The following is a 17825-nucleotide window of genomic DNA, read 5'->3' as shown; positions in this document are numbered from 1 at the left end:
CTTCTCCTCCATGCTCCCTTCTCCTCCATGCACCCTTCTCCTCCATGCACCCTTCTCCTCCATGCACCCTTCTCCTCCATGCACCCTTCTCCTCCATGCACCCTTCTCCTCCATGCACCCTTCTCCTCCATGCTCCCTTCTCCTCCATGCTCCATTTTTATTTTCATCCCCTCTTTCTCTCCCCTCTTTCTTCTCCATTCTCTTTTTTCCTTCCCCTCTCCCTTTTCTCTCTCCATCCTCTCTGTTCACCTCCACTTCCTGCTCCTGTCCTCTCCTTCTCCCTCCATCTTCCCCTCACCTCCCATCCCCTCCATCCACACTCTTTTCCCCTAATCTCCCCTCTATTATACCTTATTCCCCCCTCCATCCTCCCCTCTCCTCCTCTCTCCATCCTACCCTGTTTGTGAATGGCTTTTACCGAGCTATGGCATTAAAACAGACTTTTAATATGTTGAGCTGTTGTTTATTAGTGTATGAGTTGAACAGTTAGCACAGGTGTTTACTTAGTGCTTTTTCTTTGTTGACGTGGGTTTTCTCAATCTTACATGAACATTGTTATACTGTAAAAAAAAATCATATATAAAAATAGAACAGAGCATTGTCATTGACTAAATAAGATATGAACTCAATCACGATACATGTGTGCACTGTATTCTATGTCAACATGCTACCTGCAGAACATTGTGTTCACACCTTGTGTTAAACATCGTATCCAACTTTGCTTTCAGCTCAAATGGCATTTCATTGCCCCAGAATAGACACACTTTCATTTTTCAAAAGACCACATTCATATTCACTTAAAATGTACTTAAAAAATCCTAACATACATAGTGATGCAAACATTCCCTAACTCAGCTGTGTGCATCTCCACGTCTGTATCATTAATATAGAAGAAAAATAACTAAAAATCCAAATTTTTATTAATCTCACAGTTAAAACATTAAGAAAAAAGCTTTCAGTGGGAGTGCTGTTATCCTAGCAGGAAGATACTTTCAAAATCAGGCCAGGCCAGTTTAAACCAGACCGCACCATGTACCTATCTCTGTGACATTTATGACAATGTCAGCTTGTCTCACCCATGACCTGCCCTGTCAGTCAAACAGACCTGTCACCTTCAGCCTGTCCTATGTCACTCAGCTCGGTCACGGCTGTGTTGAGAGGTGCCTGCCTACTCAGCAATACACCCAACATACAGGCATTTTAAAAGCATTGTTGAATCTCTATATCATACTATCTATTATATTGTATGAATGCAAAGTCAAGTAAATAGGCTTTAGGCTAGTCGATGGAAAATATTTAATATTTCCGTGTTGGTGAAAATTCTTCAGCATTCATATTACAGACTGCTGTTTTATTGTAGAAACATTTTAGAATTTTGTAAGACAGCAATTTTCTGTCAGGATTTGGAAATGTTTGTGTGTTTTCTTAATTAAAACTGTGTACTTTGTTTCTGAATGTGATCCTGTTGTCTTATTTTAGGCTCAGTGAAGCGGGAGTCGCACCCTCGACCCTGTCCGTGCCGGACCTGTCTTCAGGGGACCGGCCCCAAGGTAGCATCTCCCAAAGCATGCCACTTGTCGTGTAGTACATTTCTGTAGGATGTATCCGAAATAGTTCCTGGTCCTTATTTCTAGTGCCTTGTTTATGTTTCATGTTCTGTTCAAATGACGGAGAAAAAAACCACGTTACTGAGTCTTTCCCGCACTGATCTTCAGTATGTCTCTCTCTCTTCCAATCTCTCCTTCTTGACATGTTTTCATGTGTCCCAAACACCTCTCCATGCGAAATAATAATATTTATTTACATAAAATAATTAAAACCCGCCGTTGGAGAGTGTCATAGCTCCACCGCCACCCTCCACACCCTCCGCCCCCCAAACCCTCTGCCCCCCACACCCTCCACCCCCCACACCCTCTGCGCCCCACACCCTCTAACCCCCACACCCTGCGCCCGTCTACGGAAGCGTGTGTTTAAAGACAGGGCGTGGATGACAATAGAAGATAAACAGTGTGTTTACCCACCTTGCCCAGAACGCTCCTGATATGTAAATAGGTTGAGCTCTTCTGCTTAAGCATACATTTGGGTCCGGGAGCTAAAACACTCGGATCCCTGCTCGCCAAACAGCCTGTAATGACCACAGTATGGTTGTGAGACGGTGATATTTGACGGCGACAGTGGTGTGTGAGGAGAGGAGTGTGTGCAGCGGTGTGGGTGCTGCTGTGTGTGTGTGTGTGTGTGTGTGTATGGGCAGCAGTGTGTGTGTGTTTGTGTGTGCAAAGGTATGTTTGAAAATCTGACAAACGAACAAAGAGAGCTTGAGAAAAGCTGAGGGTTTTTCAAGCAGGTGCTATACCGAGGATTTGAGATGAAGATTGAGATGACGAATTTTAAGAAAGGTTCAGCAAATTCAGACGGAAACCCCAAGGTCTAAAACGTGCGCGTGAAATACCGCTTTTAAAAGGCGCGAGTGCAGAAACTGTGGAGATGAAGAGACCGTTGTCTTGGTGAGGAGCAGCCTGGCATCCAGGGAGCAGCGCCCGGTTCAGACCAGCGCGGTGTGAAATCTGCTCCCCCCGTATTTGCCGTGCGACAGAGCCGAAGGGAGGTTACATAAGCACGTTGGTTTGGTGTTGTTGTCATTCAGGGTTGAGTTTGCTGTTTGCTCTGCTGGCTCGGTAGAGGAATACTAATAACTGTCAGCCAGGACTGCGAGGGGACGACCCTGACAACAGTGCGGTCTGACAGACATGCACCTCCCTCTCCTTGACCTTTGACCCTGCCCTTCCTACTCTTCTGTGTTGCTCCTCTGACCTGAAGGTGGAAGTGAGGGCAAAGTTGCTCCTACTCCACTCCTCCTGACCCCCCCCCCCCTCTTACTTTTCTCCTCCCTTGCCCTCCTCTGCCTTCCTCATCACCCCTCCCTCCTTTTCTCCACCTCTCCATCTCTCAGAGTAGCGGGGGGTTTGTTTCTAGCTTTAGGCATTTGATTTGGCACTGAAATGCAACTTCAAAGTCAGGATGGCTTGATGCTAACTGAAGCCCTGTCTGCTCTGTGATCACTGAGAGTCCTGTGAGAGCCAGCCAAGAGGACTGGCCATTAGCTGGATTCATGCCTCACACACACACACACACACACACACACACACACACACACACACACACACACAAAGTCTCCCTCTTTCACATGCTCTCTTTCTCCCTCTTCTCTGCTCCTCTCTTTCTGCATCCCTCCTGTCCTTCCCTCTCTTCCCCCTGGCGTGGTTCTCAACAGAAACATTGACAGAGCACCACGCTGCCTGGTGCCAGCTCCAGTCACTCAGCCACTCTCCGCTCTCTCATGACAGACATCCAGGCCAGGCTTCCTCATCCAGACCCCCAGAATAACAACCCATGCTCTGGACCAGAACATCCCTCACTAAACCTACACACTACTCTCTTGGCCTACACACACACACACACACACACACACACCAACGTCTAGGCCTACACACAAGAACACACAGTAATGTCTAGACCTACAAACACATCCTTCTCATGATGGTAAAACACAAATCACTCCTGCGGACGATTGCGTACTCGGATATATCTGCCGTATCCCACACCTTAACACTGGACCTGCCAGGGTAAACGTTGTCAGTCATGCCTGGTGGATGCTCTCTGGCCCAGGTATTCACTGTTCTGATCTGGTCTCTCCTTGGTCTCCTAGCCCCACAGCACCTGCAGGCCTCCAGATCGCCCTCCCCCCAGCCCGGCTCCCCCCGATCCCCACACAAGTCCCCCGCTCCCTGGGCCCCCCGGTCCCCCGGCCTGCCCAGCTTCCCAGCCCTGCCCAGGTCTGCGTGTGACACGTATCTGATTGATTTATCTCCATTCCTCTGATCTTGTGTGCTTAAGGATGTGAAGCGTGTTTTATAATATCTACGTAAAGATCGCTATGTAACCATAATAGCGCTGTACAAATGAAAGGTATGGTTTGTTGATAGGTCTCCAGGATCCCCCAGGTCCCTGGCCCCGCAAGGCCCAGGCAGGGTGATGATGGAGGGAGTCCGAGGGCCTAGCCGCAGCCCCTCCACAGGGGAGGGTCCCAGGGCAGACAGCACCAGCGAGGGGCTTGAAGGGAGGGGAAGGAGTCCAGAGAGTCCTGCCCACAGACGACACCTGCTCCCCCCTGCGTCACCTGAAAGCAGCCAGGCTCACACACTCGGGTAAACCTGACAGACCTACATGTCTGTCTTGAACCTGTTTATTCAGCAGGTGACCCTCAGCTTTCATTCTGGGAGTCAGGTGGCTGAGCGGTGAGGGAATCGGGCTAGTAATCCGAAGGTTGCCAGTTCGATTCCCGGTCATGCCAACTGATGTTGTGTCCTTGGGCAAGGCACTTCACCCTACTTGCCTCAGGGAGAATGTCCCTGTACTTACTGTAAGTCGCTCTGGATAAGAGCGTCTGCTAAATGACTAAATGTAAAATGTAAATGTAAATTCTCCACACAACCACTGCTTCTGTCACTGCTTCTTTGTTCCCTTGTCAGGGTCTTCGCCTACACTCACCTGTGACAGCCTCTTTAGCTCTGGCACCACCGCAACAGTATCAGGCTCTGCATTCTCTACTGTCTTTAATAAGAATCCTGTCATATTCTGGGCTAGGAAAGTCATTTACATGGCAATACACTTCTGTAATACCTTCATATCAACTTAAAGGTCAACCTTCTGATTTTGCGTAATATAACCTGGTAAATAAGACAAAGTAATATCCCTGAAAGAGGTGAAATTGCATCCCTTGTGCATTCCGTAATTGCATGTCTTTTCTGGGGGAAGACAAGGACTGCGATCCATGGTGGTTCTGTTTCTCTCCTGGAGTTTTAATATTGGAGCTGTTTCTAATCAAGTTTGTCTCCACTCTCCTCACTCTCATCTCTCTCTCTCGTCCTCTTTCTCGCTCTTTTTCTTCTGCTGCCTTCATCTCTCTATTTTTTGCCTAATATTTCTCTCTCATCTCTCTGTGTATGCATTCCTCCATCTCTCTCTGTCTCTGCCCCCCCCCCCCCCCTCCAGTGTGCTGCAGGACCAGGAAGCCCCCAGAGACCCCCCCTCCCCTGCCTGTAGGAAGGGATCGCCAGCCCTGGACAAGGACAAGAACATAGCCTTCCTTCTGAAGGAGCTGGACTCACTAAGGGACCTCAACAATAAGGTGTAAACTCATTCACATTCATCTCTGTGCTTTCTGAAGGACGAACGCTGTGTGGGCCGGTTCAGACGGAATGAATACAACTTTGAATATGAGAGTTATTTCATAAATCCAGAGCTTTGGATTTACACCTTCTCCTCCTGTTTTTTGTTTTGTTTTTGTCCTTCTTAGTTGACGGTGTGTGTGTTTCTGCCTCTGTGTATTTGAGTGTGTTTTTGTTTCTCTGCTAAAGTGTGTGTGTGTCAGACACGAGGCCCCTTCTGAAACGTCTGTAATTGATGCCTTTAGTTTGCAAGTAGCTGTGACTCCTGACAGAGGCGGAGGAACATTTCCCAACAGGCTGTTGTCCCTGGCAGGGCCCACGGCCCGCCGCCCCAGGCATGTTTTCAGAGGAAGAGGGGGGGAAAAAACACAAACTCTGTAGCAAAATATTTAAGACAGGAGGTTAAATCTATCATTAGGGCTTGTAAAATATCACTCCTGGCTAGATTTATGGGAGTTCAATAACAGCCCTTCTCCTTCGGTTGGCGGCAGGACAGTAATGCTGGTTGAGGGCTGGATGTGAGGCCTGGGGAGTGCTGAGTCATGCTGCAGAGGACCGGCTGGGGTTACCGGGGTAACAAGAGGTTAGAGAGGTCAGGGCAGACAGGAAAACCACTACAGGGACTCAGGCTATGATGTCATCATCATGAGACAGCAAGAGCGGCTGGCTGGCTGGCTGGGAGATACAGGAACAGCAGAAAGGGAAGGGTCAGGTGTGTCTGCCCATTCCGACCTGGGTTGAAATGTGTTTTCTTGTACAAGATGTGGTAGTTCAAGGCTAAAAAGGTGTGTGTGTGCAGTTGCAGGACAAGCTGACCTTGAAGGAGAAGGAGCTGGAGAGCAGGCTGGTGGACGCTGAGCTGCAGGAGGCTGAGGTGGAGGCACGGGTCTGTGAGAAAGCTGGAGGTAAGGAGGGCTGGAGGAGAGGAGAGCAGGAGGGAGGTAAGGAGGGCTGGAGGAGAGGAGGGCAGGAGGGAGGTAAGGAGGGCTGGAGGAGAGGAGAGCAGGAGGGAGGTAAGGAGGGCTGGAGGAGAGGAAGGCAGGAGGGAGGTAAGGAGGGCTGGAGGAGAGGAGAGCAGGAGGGAGGTAAGGAGGGCTGGAGGAGAGGAGAGCAGGAGGGAGGGGAAACTGCACCTAAGAATAGATATGGGGAAAGACGTTTAAGGTTTAAGCGAAATGCAAGAAAACAAGGACTACTTTAGAGTCTATTGCTCTTCCCCCATGGACTACCAAAGCCTTGATGAACTAAGATATTGGAGTATGGTAAACAATTATCAATTTGTTTTACAAGTGAAATGATTATCAAAACCAATGAGCTTACATTGTAACTGATCATATTTGTTAATGTCATTTATCTCAAGCCCAACCCTTACTGAACTAATATTTGAAATCTGCTGCGCAAGCATTCTTTTTTGGGGGTGTGGGCCCTTTCCCCCACTTAATAATTAAAGACAACATCAGACACAGTCTACCCGCGTAATTAGCACAGCAACTGTTCATCGTTTAATATTAAAAAAACGAAAGTGTATTTGCCATCCTCATTTTAATATGATTTGCATGGGGGGAAAGCGTGTTTAATGAGCAAATTTCAGCTAAAATGCTATATTGGTTTTTGAAGTGAACTTTGTCTGGGCTTACGTGAGGCTGCTCTCAGCTGTTGATCATTGAGCTATCTCCTGTCTGAGGAAGCAGGGATATTACCTGGATCTGGTGATATCATCCAGAGGGATTATGCCAGGCTAGATGAAGATGGGGCTAATCTCAGATTGGGGGTGCTGTGGGGAGCTGGGCACACACACATTGGGGTTAGCATACAGGTTGATCTCAGGGAAGGTGCACTCTACAGAACGGTTGTTCGACCACACTGTACACACAAACATTCAAGCAGACGGTGCCGGAATAAATAATAAAGTCACCTATGTTTGATAATGCTAATCCAAGAATTATACCCTATTAGGTCTACCAACATTTCAGATATTTCTCCATCTCTTTTTGTAGGACGGTATCAGATGGGTTATTGTCGGTGAGTGTGTGTGTCCTCTGCTCTCAGAGCCCAGGCCTGGTTATGAGTCGGGGGCCAGCAGACTTACCAGTGGTGGTGTCGTGTTTCTGCAGTAATAACTCCAGCTTCTCTACTTCCCTCAGGGACGTGCACCTGCTTATTGTCCAGGAGAGGATGTCTCCTCTGCTGGTCAGAAACTAATAACAATCTATCTCCTTTTCTTCTTTCTCTGCCTGTCATGTTTTTCTTTCTCTCTTTCCTTTCCTCCCTCACTCTCATCCTTTCCAAAATCTGTTTCTTTAACTCTTCCTCTCTCATTCTCTTACCCTCATTCTGTTCATCCATCCACCCATGCATGCAGCTCTAGTGGAGGAGATCTACCAGGCCCAGAGAGAGAGAGACCAGGCGGTCATGGCCAGACTCAGACTGGCCAATGAGGAGAGAGACGAGGCCTTACTCCGTGCTAAACGCCTGCAGCAAGCAGCTGCGGAGTATGTACAGTATCTCACACACACTCTCACACACACTCTCACACACACTCTCACACACACATTCTCACACACACACTCTCACACACACACTCACACACACACTCACACACACACTCTCACACACACACTCACAGAGCACAGCACCCCACTTCACTTTTACTGTCTCTCTGTCAGTTACACACCAGTGGATAATTTGTTTGAAGGAACTAGCCATATAGAACATTTCTAGTAAATAACATTTCCGGTTTATTTACCCCTCTTGCTCTCTCCGACACGCTCTCAATCTTTCTGCATTATTTGGTGCATCTCTGTCAATTTATATTCAATGTCTCCCTCTTTCTCTCCGTGAGTCAGAACAGGCTGACATAGCCGCAGCAAAGTTTCCCACGAGAAACAAATGTATACTTAAAGTATACTTGCAAAGTATAAGTACAAACATACTTACATTTAAAGTTGTCAATGACTGTGTGAACATATAAAATCAGTACGTTTTCAAGTACACTTCCAATTGTGTAGAAAAAAGAAAAATACACAAAGTATTAAGTTTTCATTTAATACATTAAATTAGATTCACGTAGACTCTTTTTACACTCTCCGTCACCCACTTTGTTCTCTAGCCTGGTGAACAAGGTGAGGGAATGGAATGTGTGTGTGCATGCGCGTGCACATAGGCATCATTTGGCGATCCCACATCGACTGGTTTGGAAGTATATCGGAGAGGGGTGACATTCCATGCGAGTGTCCCTGGCCCCACCGTCCATGGTGTCTGTCAGGAGAAGATGCTCATCGGAAATCAATCAGCCTCCCCAACCCTTCACATATACTCGCCTCTCTGTCTGCACTGCACTAATTGATGACTTCTTTGTGTGTGTGTGTGTGTGTGTGTGTGTGTGGGTGTGTGTGTCACGGACAAGTGGGGCTAGTTCTTAAGTACAAAGATCTCTGAAATGAAAGCAGCATTGTACTCCTTGGGGGCGGGGCGTCAGGCAGGCAATATTTGCAGGCTGCAGTTTAGACGTAATTGCATTTTCACTTAAGGGAATATCTAACTTCACAGTCTGAAACAAATCTATATTTTAATAAATCTTGTGGTAGTGTTGGTGGAAAAAAGTAAGAACCACAACAACAAAAAATCTTATGTGTGTTATTTGTTTTAAAATCAAATTTTTTTTGCAGTCACATATTCAGATTTGTTCAGAACATGTAAATTATTTAAATTGTGTGGATTTATTGAGTGGCATGAAACGCATTTGGTCTGCTGGAGTACCTGCCAAATAGGCTGAAAAATCGAATTAGCAAAAACACCCCTCATCTCCATCTCCTCCTCCCCCTCTCCTGCCTCCTCTAGGATGAGAGTAATTGGTAGGCAGGCAGGATCCTATTATGAGGGCAGGAATATGAGGGAGCATGTCCTGCAGCTTGGCTGTGGTCAGGGGCCGGGCTGCTGATGGAGTATGTACCTTCATAATAGGACAGCAGTGTCTGTGTAAAGCCCCCCGAACTGAGGGGAGAGACTGGTTGTTTTCATGGTAGATGATGATGGAAGATATGGAAGCGGTAAGGCGAGGGAGAAGACCTTAGATGGTGAAAGAAAAAAACATCTTGGTGTTGATGGATGGATTGGATACATACATACATACATACATACATACATACATACATACATACATACATACATACATACATACACGCAAACACACACACGCAGGTAAATGCACATTTTGAAACTGGTTTACGGTAGAGATGTTGAAATGAGAGGTGCTGTGAGAAATACAGTTGTTAATCAGATATTTTAACCAGTCAACTAACAAACCATCTCCCTCTTTCTAACTGGTCACCTGGTTGTTGGGGAGAATACAGACACATTCACTTGTGTGTGTGTCACACACCAGGTAGCAGTCTCCAGGCAGCCATTCTGTAATTACAGGAGTCTTTACGCCTGTAAAGCTGTTCAATACTGCAAACCTACAAATGACTCAATCTCAGCACATATGAGCGATTGATCCCACTGGTCATATATAGCAGTAAACATTAATATCTTAACTGTGGTCCCTTCATGCTGAAGGCAGGGGTGTTATAGTGCAGTGCTGGTGGGCTCTCTGTCTGGGTTTTTAATATGCTGGGGGTCCTGGTAGACTCAGGAAAACCTGCTGAACGCCAATATTATTGGCTGGGAAGAAGATTTGGGGGGGGGGGGGAGAATGATTTGATTTTTCTCCCGTTCTTTTTCTCTGCGTCTCTCTCACACAAACAGTCTTTCATTCAAGCTCACTTGTCTCTCACCTCTTCATATGACAATATCACTTACCCCTTTATCCCTCTCCTTCCCTCCCTCCTATCTCCCTCCGTACCTGCCTCTTTCCCCAGGATGGAGAGTATTGACCCAGAGGAGAGTGATGTGGTAAGCCCCCCCCTCAGTGGCTCATGTGAGCTCACGTTTTTCTGCTCTGGTTCTGGCTCCACCACAGTCCTCTCTCTCTCTCATCTCAGTGATGAACTGACTGCAGGGAACAGTCATAACTGAGGATATCTCAACAATAGGATGCGATAACATCGTAATCTCCTTTTGAAATTGCGTGTCAAGACATCTTTATTATGCTAAGGCATCTTGACAGTTTAAACAAAGCAGGCTTAGATTCTTGATTTCGAGGTGAATTGTTAATAGGGGATACCTTTTGCATTTATGTATGTTTACGTACATAAATTGATGTATGCGTGTGTGCATGCGTGTGTGCATGCGTGTGTGTCACCAGGACCTGGAGGAGTTGTTGAACCGCGTGAACAGTGCCGACAGTGCTGTGAGCCTGGAGCGGAGTGGAGCCGTGCTGGTGGACCTTCTCCAGAAGGCCAGGGAGAGACACAGGAAGATCACAGCTGAGGAGATGAACACCGTGCTGCAGGAGAGAGACACAGCACAGGCCAAGGTACGCCCCAAACCCGCCACTCTACACCACACTGTGCCATTCATTCATTCATTCATACAGTATATACAGACCAGGCCAACCAAGAATCGGTCCTTAACATTAAAGCTATCCAATCATGCACATGCTGTATGATTAAACCTTAGGCTGAGACTAGACCAGAATAAAATATCAGTTTTATCAAGCTGCATGAATTCACTTAGACGTCAACGCTTTTGACTAAAATCCTAACACGTGTCCGAACAGCGCTGTCCTCCAGTTTAAGGGCTGGTGTGAAGAGGTGCAGCTAGGCAGCAGCAGGAGAAACCTGCACCCAAACCTGATCTGCAGTAAACACCCAAGCACTAAACTCACAACACCTAATACTAAAAACTAAACCCCAAACACTCAACGTACTTCTTGTGTGTACTCAGCCAGACGCCTAAATACTGAAAACACACCTGAAATCTCCAACAATATTGACATCATATCCCTCCACTCCTCCTTTTCTCCCTTCTTCCTGTTCAGGGCTTGTGATGGCCTGCTTAAGTCCCTCTCATACGGCCGGCTTTAGTCTTAAGTCATTTATTCGGCTTGGTAAACTGGCCTTACACCTGATCTGCTTGCCCAACAAATATTTGACGTATCAATCTGACATGCATATTTTCAATCATTTAAAAACAAACAAGTGTCCGGGGACAAATATTGACACCCAGATATTCTGCCTCAACATTGAGGTGAAGAGGGACGCTATTTGCCTGTGTGGGTGCGTGTGTGTGTGCGTGTGGGTGCATGTGTGTGTATCCAGATACAGAGATGCTTGTGCTTGTCAGGGATCTGTTTTACAACTGTGTATGTTTGAGGATAGTTAACACAGGTCTTGTGTCTATGTGCTCATCAAACATATTCACAGAGACATAATACAGTATATATCAGTGTCAGTGTCTCTATCAGTGTCCCCTAGAGAGTGTCAGCCTCAGCAGACCTGGCAAAGAGGGCCGCTGTGGCAGACAGGGCTGGTTTTATCATGCCAGTGATCTCAGACTAGATGCTCACACACACACACACACAACCAGCCTTGTAACTGGAGGTCTGATATCCTGTTGATATATTTCTGTGTGAAGATCCAGTGGGCATTCTTGGTTGTGTGTGTGTGTGTGCGTGTGTGTGTGTGCGTGTGTGTGGGGTGCTGTTGACGATAAATGACATTATGTATGTATGATGGGTCCCCTCTGTCTACTGGCGCTCAGTGGGACATCAGCCCCAGGTCTAACTGGCTGGCAGTCAGGCAGCACCTTCACAGACTGGCCACCAGGCGGACGCGGCAGGACCACAAAGAGCACCATCAGGCAACAAGAGGAAAGAGGGAGGAGAGAGAGCGGAGGGAGGGGGTCTCTAGATGGATTTGCTGCCCAGGTAATGTAGCAGCATGGAGATCACGGTAGAACCGGGGCGTGGGAGGGAAAGGGAGAGGAGAGGAAGGGAGAGAGAAACGGAGGTGAGGGGGAGAAGGGTAGATGTCAGCATCCAAACAAACGCTGTTGCTAGTTAAAGATGTGTTCGATGGTGTGAACGATAGCAAAGATGGTGCATGAATACAGTGGCATGCTGTAGGTTATCCAGATGGTTGTTTTATCCTGAGGAACTGAGGGTGAATACGGTATGAACACCCAATATAGATTATGTGATCCTGAGGGATTTGGACCCCCAATATTGTGGGGGTTGGAGGGTTTGAGTGTTGGGATTAGAGATGATGTTGAGTGGTGGTTGGGGGAGGGGGTGTGAAGGTGGGGGTTAGGGTTGTGCTCGAGTCCTTAGGTTAGAGTTGGGAGTTGAGTTTTGAGGTTAGAGTTGAGGGGTGCCCCAGCAATGTCAAGACCCTGGACTTGGAACAGGAGGTATACGGTAGCACAATCACTGTGAGACTCCACCCTACATACACTACAACATACCCAAAACATGCTCCATGCCAGCAGCAACACTACCTAGCTAACACCATGTTCTCACTAACTCTATCCAGCTTTCCACAAGCTCCCCCCCTGTTAACACTGTGGCCTGGTATCTGTGCCCCAGCGTTTGGCGGAGGGCAGGGAACTCATCTTGGGGGTTCACTGGTGAAAGTATGTTGCGGATGCTGCTAATCTCTCTGCAAGGTGGCGATCGGGCCAACACTCTATCCTAGAGGATTTCTGCACCCCCCTGCCGCTCTCCAGATCCCCCCCCCCTTCATTTCTCTCTTCATCTCGGAGGGATTATCACGCCGTTCCGACCAGAGAGCCGCCGACAAGGCTTTTGGGAAATGAGGCACAGGAGGAGGAAGAGTATTGGGAGAACCAGGAACGCTGATCTCACTTTTATTCTTTCTCTATTCCTGCTTCTCTCTCTCTCTCTCTCTCTCTCTCTCTCTCGTTCCTTTGTCATTTGGCTGTCGTCCTCTCGTTTCCTCTCTTCCCTTCTGGTATTCCTCATTTGTTATATGCGTTTGTTAATCATTTTCTTTCTCACTCTTCTTTTCTCTTGGTTGGTGTTTTCGCTCATTTTCTGTCTCTTTCTCTTTTCCTGTCTCTCCTGCTCTCTCTTTATCTCTCTATTTGTCTCCTGCATATCTCTGTCAGAGGGAGAGGGAAGCTAGATGACTGTCAAGTCTCTGTTGTGGAAGTAGTTTTGCACCCCAGGTGTTCCTCCCATCTCTCTACCCCACCTGAGAAACGGCCTTGGACTTGTTTGGTGTCAGTCTCATTTTTAAGAGAACTTGTTTGACTGTCCTGTATTTTGGGGTAGTTATTAGGCCTCAGGTGCCACTGTCAGGGTCATGCACTACAGCCCGGTAGCTAACAGCAGGCAACCTCTCGGTCAGGGTCATGCACTACAGCCCGGTAGCTAACAGCAGGTAACCTCTCTCTGTCTGGGAGGTGCGTTTGTTTCGGCTGTTGCTATTTCTGGTGCCGCTGGCCCCAGCCGTGCGCCGCTGCCGTCTGTGTGAGGAGTGAGGTGCAGTAGGCTGCTGTGGTTTAAATACATGTCCCCCTAAACATCTGCTGCTCGGGGGCCATAACTCAGGCTGACACTAAAGAGGAGCGGGCTGTTTGGTCTGGACCCGACCCTTGTTATTCCAGTCTGCAGAGGAAGAGAGGGAGGGAGCGGGGTGCGCCGGTCCGGAGGCGCAGACGGTGTTGTTTGGGTGAGGGTTAAGAAAATGGAGTGAGGGTCAGACTGAGGACTGGGGATATCGAAGTGCCGTATACAGTCGTATTGTACACGTGCGTTTATGATGTTGAAATGTAGAATTCCCCCAAGGTGGCTGGTAGCAGAGGAGCTATGGGAGATGGGTTGAGGGATAGCAGAGGCTGGGGATGGATGGATGGAGAGGGATGGATGGAGAGGGTAGGGATGGATGGATGGAGAGGGGAGGAGAAGAGAGGGTAGGGATGGAAGGGGAGGGTAGGGATGGATGGATTGATGGATGGCAGACCGTGAGGATGGATGGTTAGACAGATGGAAAGATAGGAGAGGGTAGGGATGGATGGATGGAGAGGAGAGGGTAGGAATGGATGGAAAGGGTAGGGATGGATGGAGAGCGTAGGGATGGATGGAGAGGGGAGGGTAGGGATGGATGGAGAGCGTAGGGATGGATGGATGGAGAGGGGAGGGTAGGGATGGATGGAGAGCGTAGGGATGGATGGATAGAGAGGGTAGGGATGGATGGATGGATGGAGAGGGGAGGGTAGGGATGGATGGAGAGCGTAGGAATGGATGGATAGAGAGGGTAGGGATGGATGGAGAGCGTAGGGATGGATGGATAGAGAGGGGAGGGTAGGGATGGATGGATGGATGGAGAGCGTAGGGATGGATGGATAGAGAGGGGAGGGTAGGGATGGATGGATGGATGGAGAGGGGAGGGTAGGGCTGGATGGAGAGGGGAGGGTAGGGATGGATGTATGGAGAGGGGAGGGTAGGGATGGATGGAGAGGGTAGGGATGTATGGTTGGAGAGGGGAGGGTAGGGATGGATGGAGAGGGGTGGGTAGGGATGTATGGAGAGGGTAGGGATGGATGGTTGGAGAGGGGAGGGTAGGGATGGATGGATGGAAAGGGGAGGGTAGGGATGTATGGATGGAAAGGGGAGCCGGGAGGCGAGGTGTCTTGTCAGGGAGCCTGCATCATGGTTTACATTCCTGGAGGGTGTCCCTCAGACCTGGAACAGCACACACAGGCCTTACAAAAGCACTGGGAGAACCCTGACAGAGACGGAGAGAGACCATCAGTCGTTTCTGCCTGTTAGTTTGTTTATCCTGTCTGTCTACTGCTGGGTCTGTCTGTCTGACTGTGTGTTTCTCTCTGTGTCTGTCTGACATACATTAGAAGCCCAGTTCCTCCTGGGATGTTTTAAAGAATGCTAACAAGGTTTGCGTCCTCATTTCTCCAAAGAAATGTATGTGTACGTGCTGTAGAAGGAGCCAGCTCTTAAAAAAACAGAATAAACTCTTCTTCTCTTAAAGAAAAAAAAGCGTTCCATTTCCCCATCCTATGGACGACGCGTGTCTGGAGAGCGGCGTTTAGACGAGACGTGTGTGCGATCTGTGGGACGCACGGCGGTTTGGCTCCAGAGCTCCCGTTTCCTGGCTGTCTGTGACGCAGGACAGACAGACATACTGGGCATGCACACCGCCTGACTCACTCACAGTATGTGTGTGTGTGCGCACGCCTGTGTGTCTCTGCACACGCCCGTCCACATGCGTGTTTGCATGCCTCCGCCCCCCTGTGTGTGTGTGTGTGTGTGTGTGCGTGTGCGTGTGCGTGTGTGTGTGTGTGGGGGGGGGGCTGTAATGTATTGTAAGTGATTCCTCCTCCCTCTCCTCAGTGGAAGCGTGTGGAGCAGGAGCTCCGGATGGTCAGAGAGCAGAGCCAGACTTCAGCAAACAGCAGCAGCAGCAGCAGACACCTCGTTGAAGACCACCACCAGGGACGTGCTCGCAAGGTACACTGGCCCCCCCTCCCACCCCCGTCTCCCCTCTTCTACCCTGTCACCTCGATGCCCCCCCCTTTCCCTCTCACCTCCTAATTTAGAGCCCATGGACCTCTACAACACCCCCCTCTAAACGCATTGTCTTGTACGCCCCCAACCCCACCTCTCCGTGTCCTCCTCTCCAAACCCCCACCCCCATGCTGGCTTCCTCCTCCAGGTCTGTGTGTGGAGGTCTGCCGTGTGTGTACATTACCATGCCAACCCTAGAGGTGGTGTTTGCCAACAACACCGTATTCAAACATGGACGCCTCCACATGCACAGGGTCGTATTTGGATACCAGCCTTCATAAGCCCACCCTGCCCCAACACACACGCTCATGCAAACCAACCAACCAACTCTCTCTCTCTCTCTCTCTCTCTCATATTACACGAATAATTGTCTTGTTTATTCAGGGTTTATTTCCTTGTAGAATCCCAGACTGACCTCTGACCTTCAGCAGAGATGATCAGATAGGGGTGCCTCGGTGGCTTACTGAATAAATCGTGTACCACGTAGCCTATGGCCTGAATGCAGGGGCCATGGTTCGATTCCATCCCGGGCCATTTCCTTATCTCTCTCGCCTACATTTCCTGTAGTTCCTCAAGCTCGTCAGCTCTGACACATTAACCAATCAGCTGACAGAGACGCTGGCCAGCAGGCAAACATGTCAGCCGAAGGGCTAACACCGCAGGCTGGTTCGACACTGCACGACAGGATAGATTTGTGATGACGGCGAGAAGAAGTTGTATGGAAATGTCCTTGTCATTACACATGAAACGGCCCCCCGGTATGTGACGGTCATGGTGACCTTCATGTGTACACTGTGGTGTGGTCAGTGTGTGGCATATCCTCTGTGTTCTGGTCTCCTCCACCGCCTGCCAGCCCTCACACTCCTCATCTCACCAGGCCGCCTTCACAGCCTTATTAAGAAATATATTACATTTTGTTATTAATGTAGCGCTCGGTTTTTCTATAAATCCCCTTAATTATAGATTGACTCCTGGGATTTACGAAGTCCGGGTTTTTAATTTAGATTGGAAAGCGAACAGCTGTCAGAAAAATTAGTCAACAGTAGCCGAGAACAGATCCTCCAAAACAATTTAAAACTGAACATGTCTCCTCTAATCAAATTACATTTCACTTTTAAAGAAATAAAACTTAGAAGAAAAGCTGCCGGAAAGAGTTGTGTGAAGTGAGAGATGTCTAAAAGTGGCTTTTGGTGGGTGTAAGATTTATCCGCTGAAATATTATTAGTTATTTTCATTCTATTTGATGATTTAAATTTGTCAATAGGACATTGAATAGTGGGTTGCTGTGTTTGTAAAAATGACCAATATGGGTTCAATAATAATAATAATCATCACCAGGACATTCTTTCTTTATGCAGACTGGTTCGTTACAAATGTAAATATTGCTGTATTATTTCCATGAGTCAATGTGATACCTCTGTATTTACGATCATGTTTTTGGTCAATTTCCAGCCCATCACCTCATCAGCCTGTGGTTAGATTGTGAACTGTTAACATTGACTCAGTCTTTCATCTAAAACCATGTGTGCGTCTTCGGCACTAAAAGACGTTTCTGACTTTATGGCCCTCTGAAATTGGCCGGGGTTAAGGGGGAGGCTGGGGTTGAGGGGAGGGGGAGGGGGGGGATGCAGGAGTGTCTGAGAGGAGGAGGGGGGGTGGGAGGGAGGGAGGGAGGGAGGGAGGGAGGGAGGGAGGGAGGGAGGGAGGGAGGGAGGAAGGGAGGGGGTGGGGAGGTGGAGGAGGACCTGGTGAAGTGTCCTTCAGACCCAGGTCATCTGGAGTGGCCTGTTGTATTGGTCTGGTGTAAGAGCTGCCCCAGCCCTCAACCACCTGTGTTTGCTCACCAGCTTTTCTCTGGAGCACTGACGGATCCTCTTTGTGTGTGTGTGTGTGTGTGTGTGTGCGTGTGTGTGTGCGGGTGTGTGGGTGTGTGTGTGTCAGAGAGAGAGAGGGAGAGTTTTATTTGATATCAACAGTAAGTAAAAACTGTTTGCTTTTGTATGTTTTCATCGACACAAATAGAATGTGAAGTTTAATGGTTTGGCTTGGCTGATTTAGTAGATTGATGATTTATTTCCGTTGGAGAAAAATAAGAGAAAATCCAAGGGAAACAGAATTCAGATGTGTTTAGTGCAGTTTGTGTGGATCAGCTCTCAGTGTGTTCTGAATGG

General features: G+C 48.3%; 1 protein-coding gene across 1 annotated transcript in view; it reads left to right on the top strand.

The window, feature by feature from the left end:
• mipol1 (mirror-image polydactyly 1) overlaps positions 1-17825 on the top strand; it is a 46365-nt gene that overhangs the window by 15599 nt on the left and 12941 nt on the right. The window contains exons 4-12 of the mRNA XM_067243700.1: positions 1480-1550; positions 3707-3833; positions 3984-4205; positions 5053-5188; positions 6028-6133; positions 7591-7720; positions 10088-10121; positions 10474-10644; positions 15481-15597. Of these exons, the coding sequence (XP_067099801.1) occupies positions 1480-1550; positions 3707-3833; positions 3984-4205; positions 5053-5188; positions 6028-6133; positions 7591-7720; positions 10088-10121; positions 10474-10644; positions 15481-15597 (1114 nt within the window). The remainder of the gene's footprint in view (positions 1-1479; positions 1551-3706; positions 3834-3983; positions 4206-5052; positions 5189-6027; positions 6134-7590; positions 7721-10087; positions 10122-10473; positions 10645-15480; positions 15598-17825) is intronic.

Source organism: Osmerus mordax, chromosome 9 (genome assembly GCF_038355195.1).
Source record: "Osmerus mordax isolate fOsmMor3 chromosome 9, fOsmMor3.pri, whole genome shotgun sequence".
In the NCBI taxonomy this organism is placed as follows: Eukaryota; Metazoa; Chordata; class Actinopteri; order Osmeriformes; family Osmeridae; genus Osmerus; species Osmerus mordax.
Note: the sequence above shows the minus strand (reverse complement) of the source record. Positions and strands in the feature narration are given on the sequence as shown.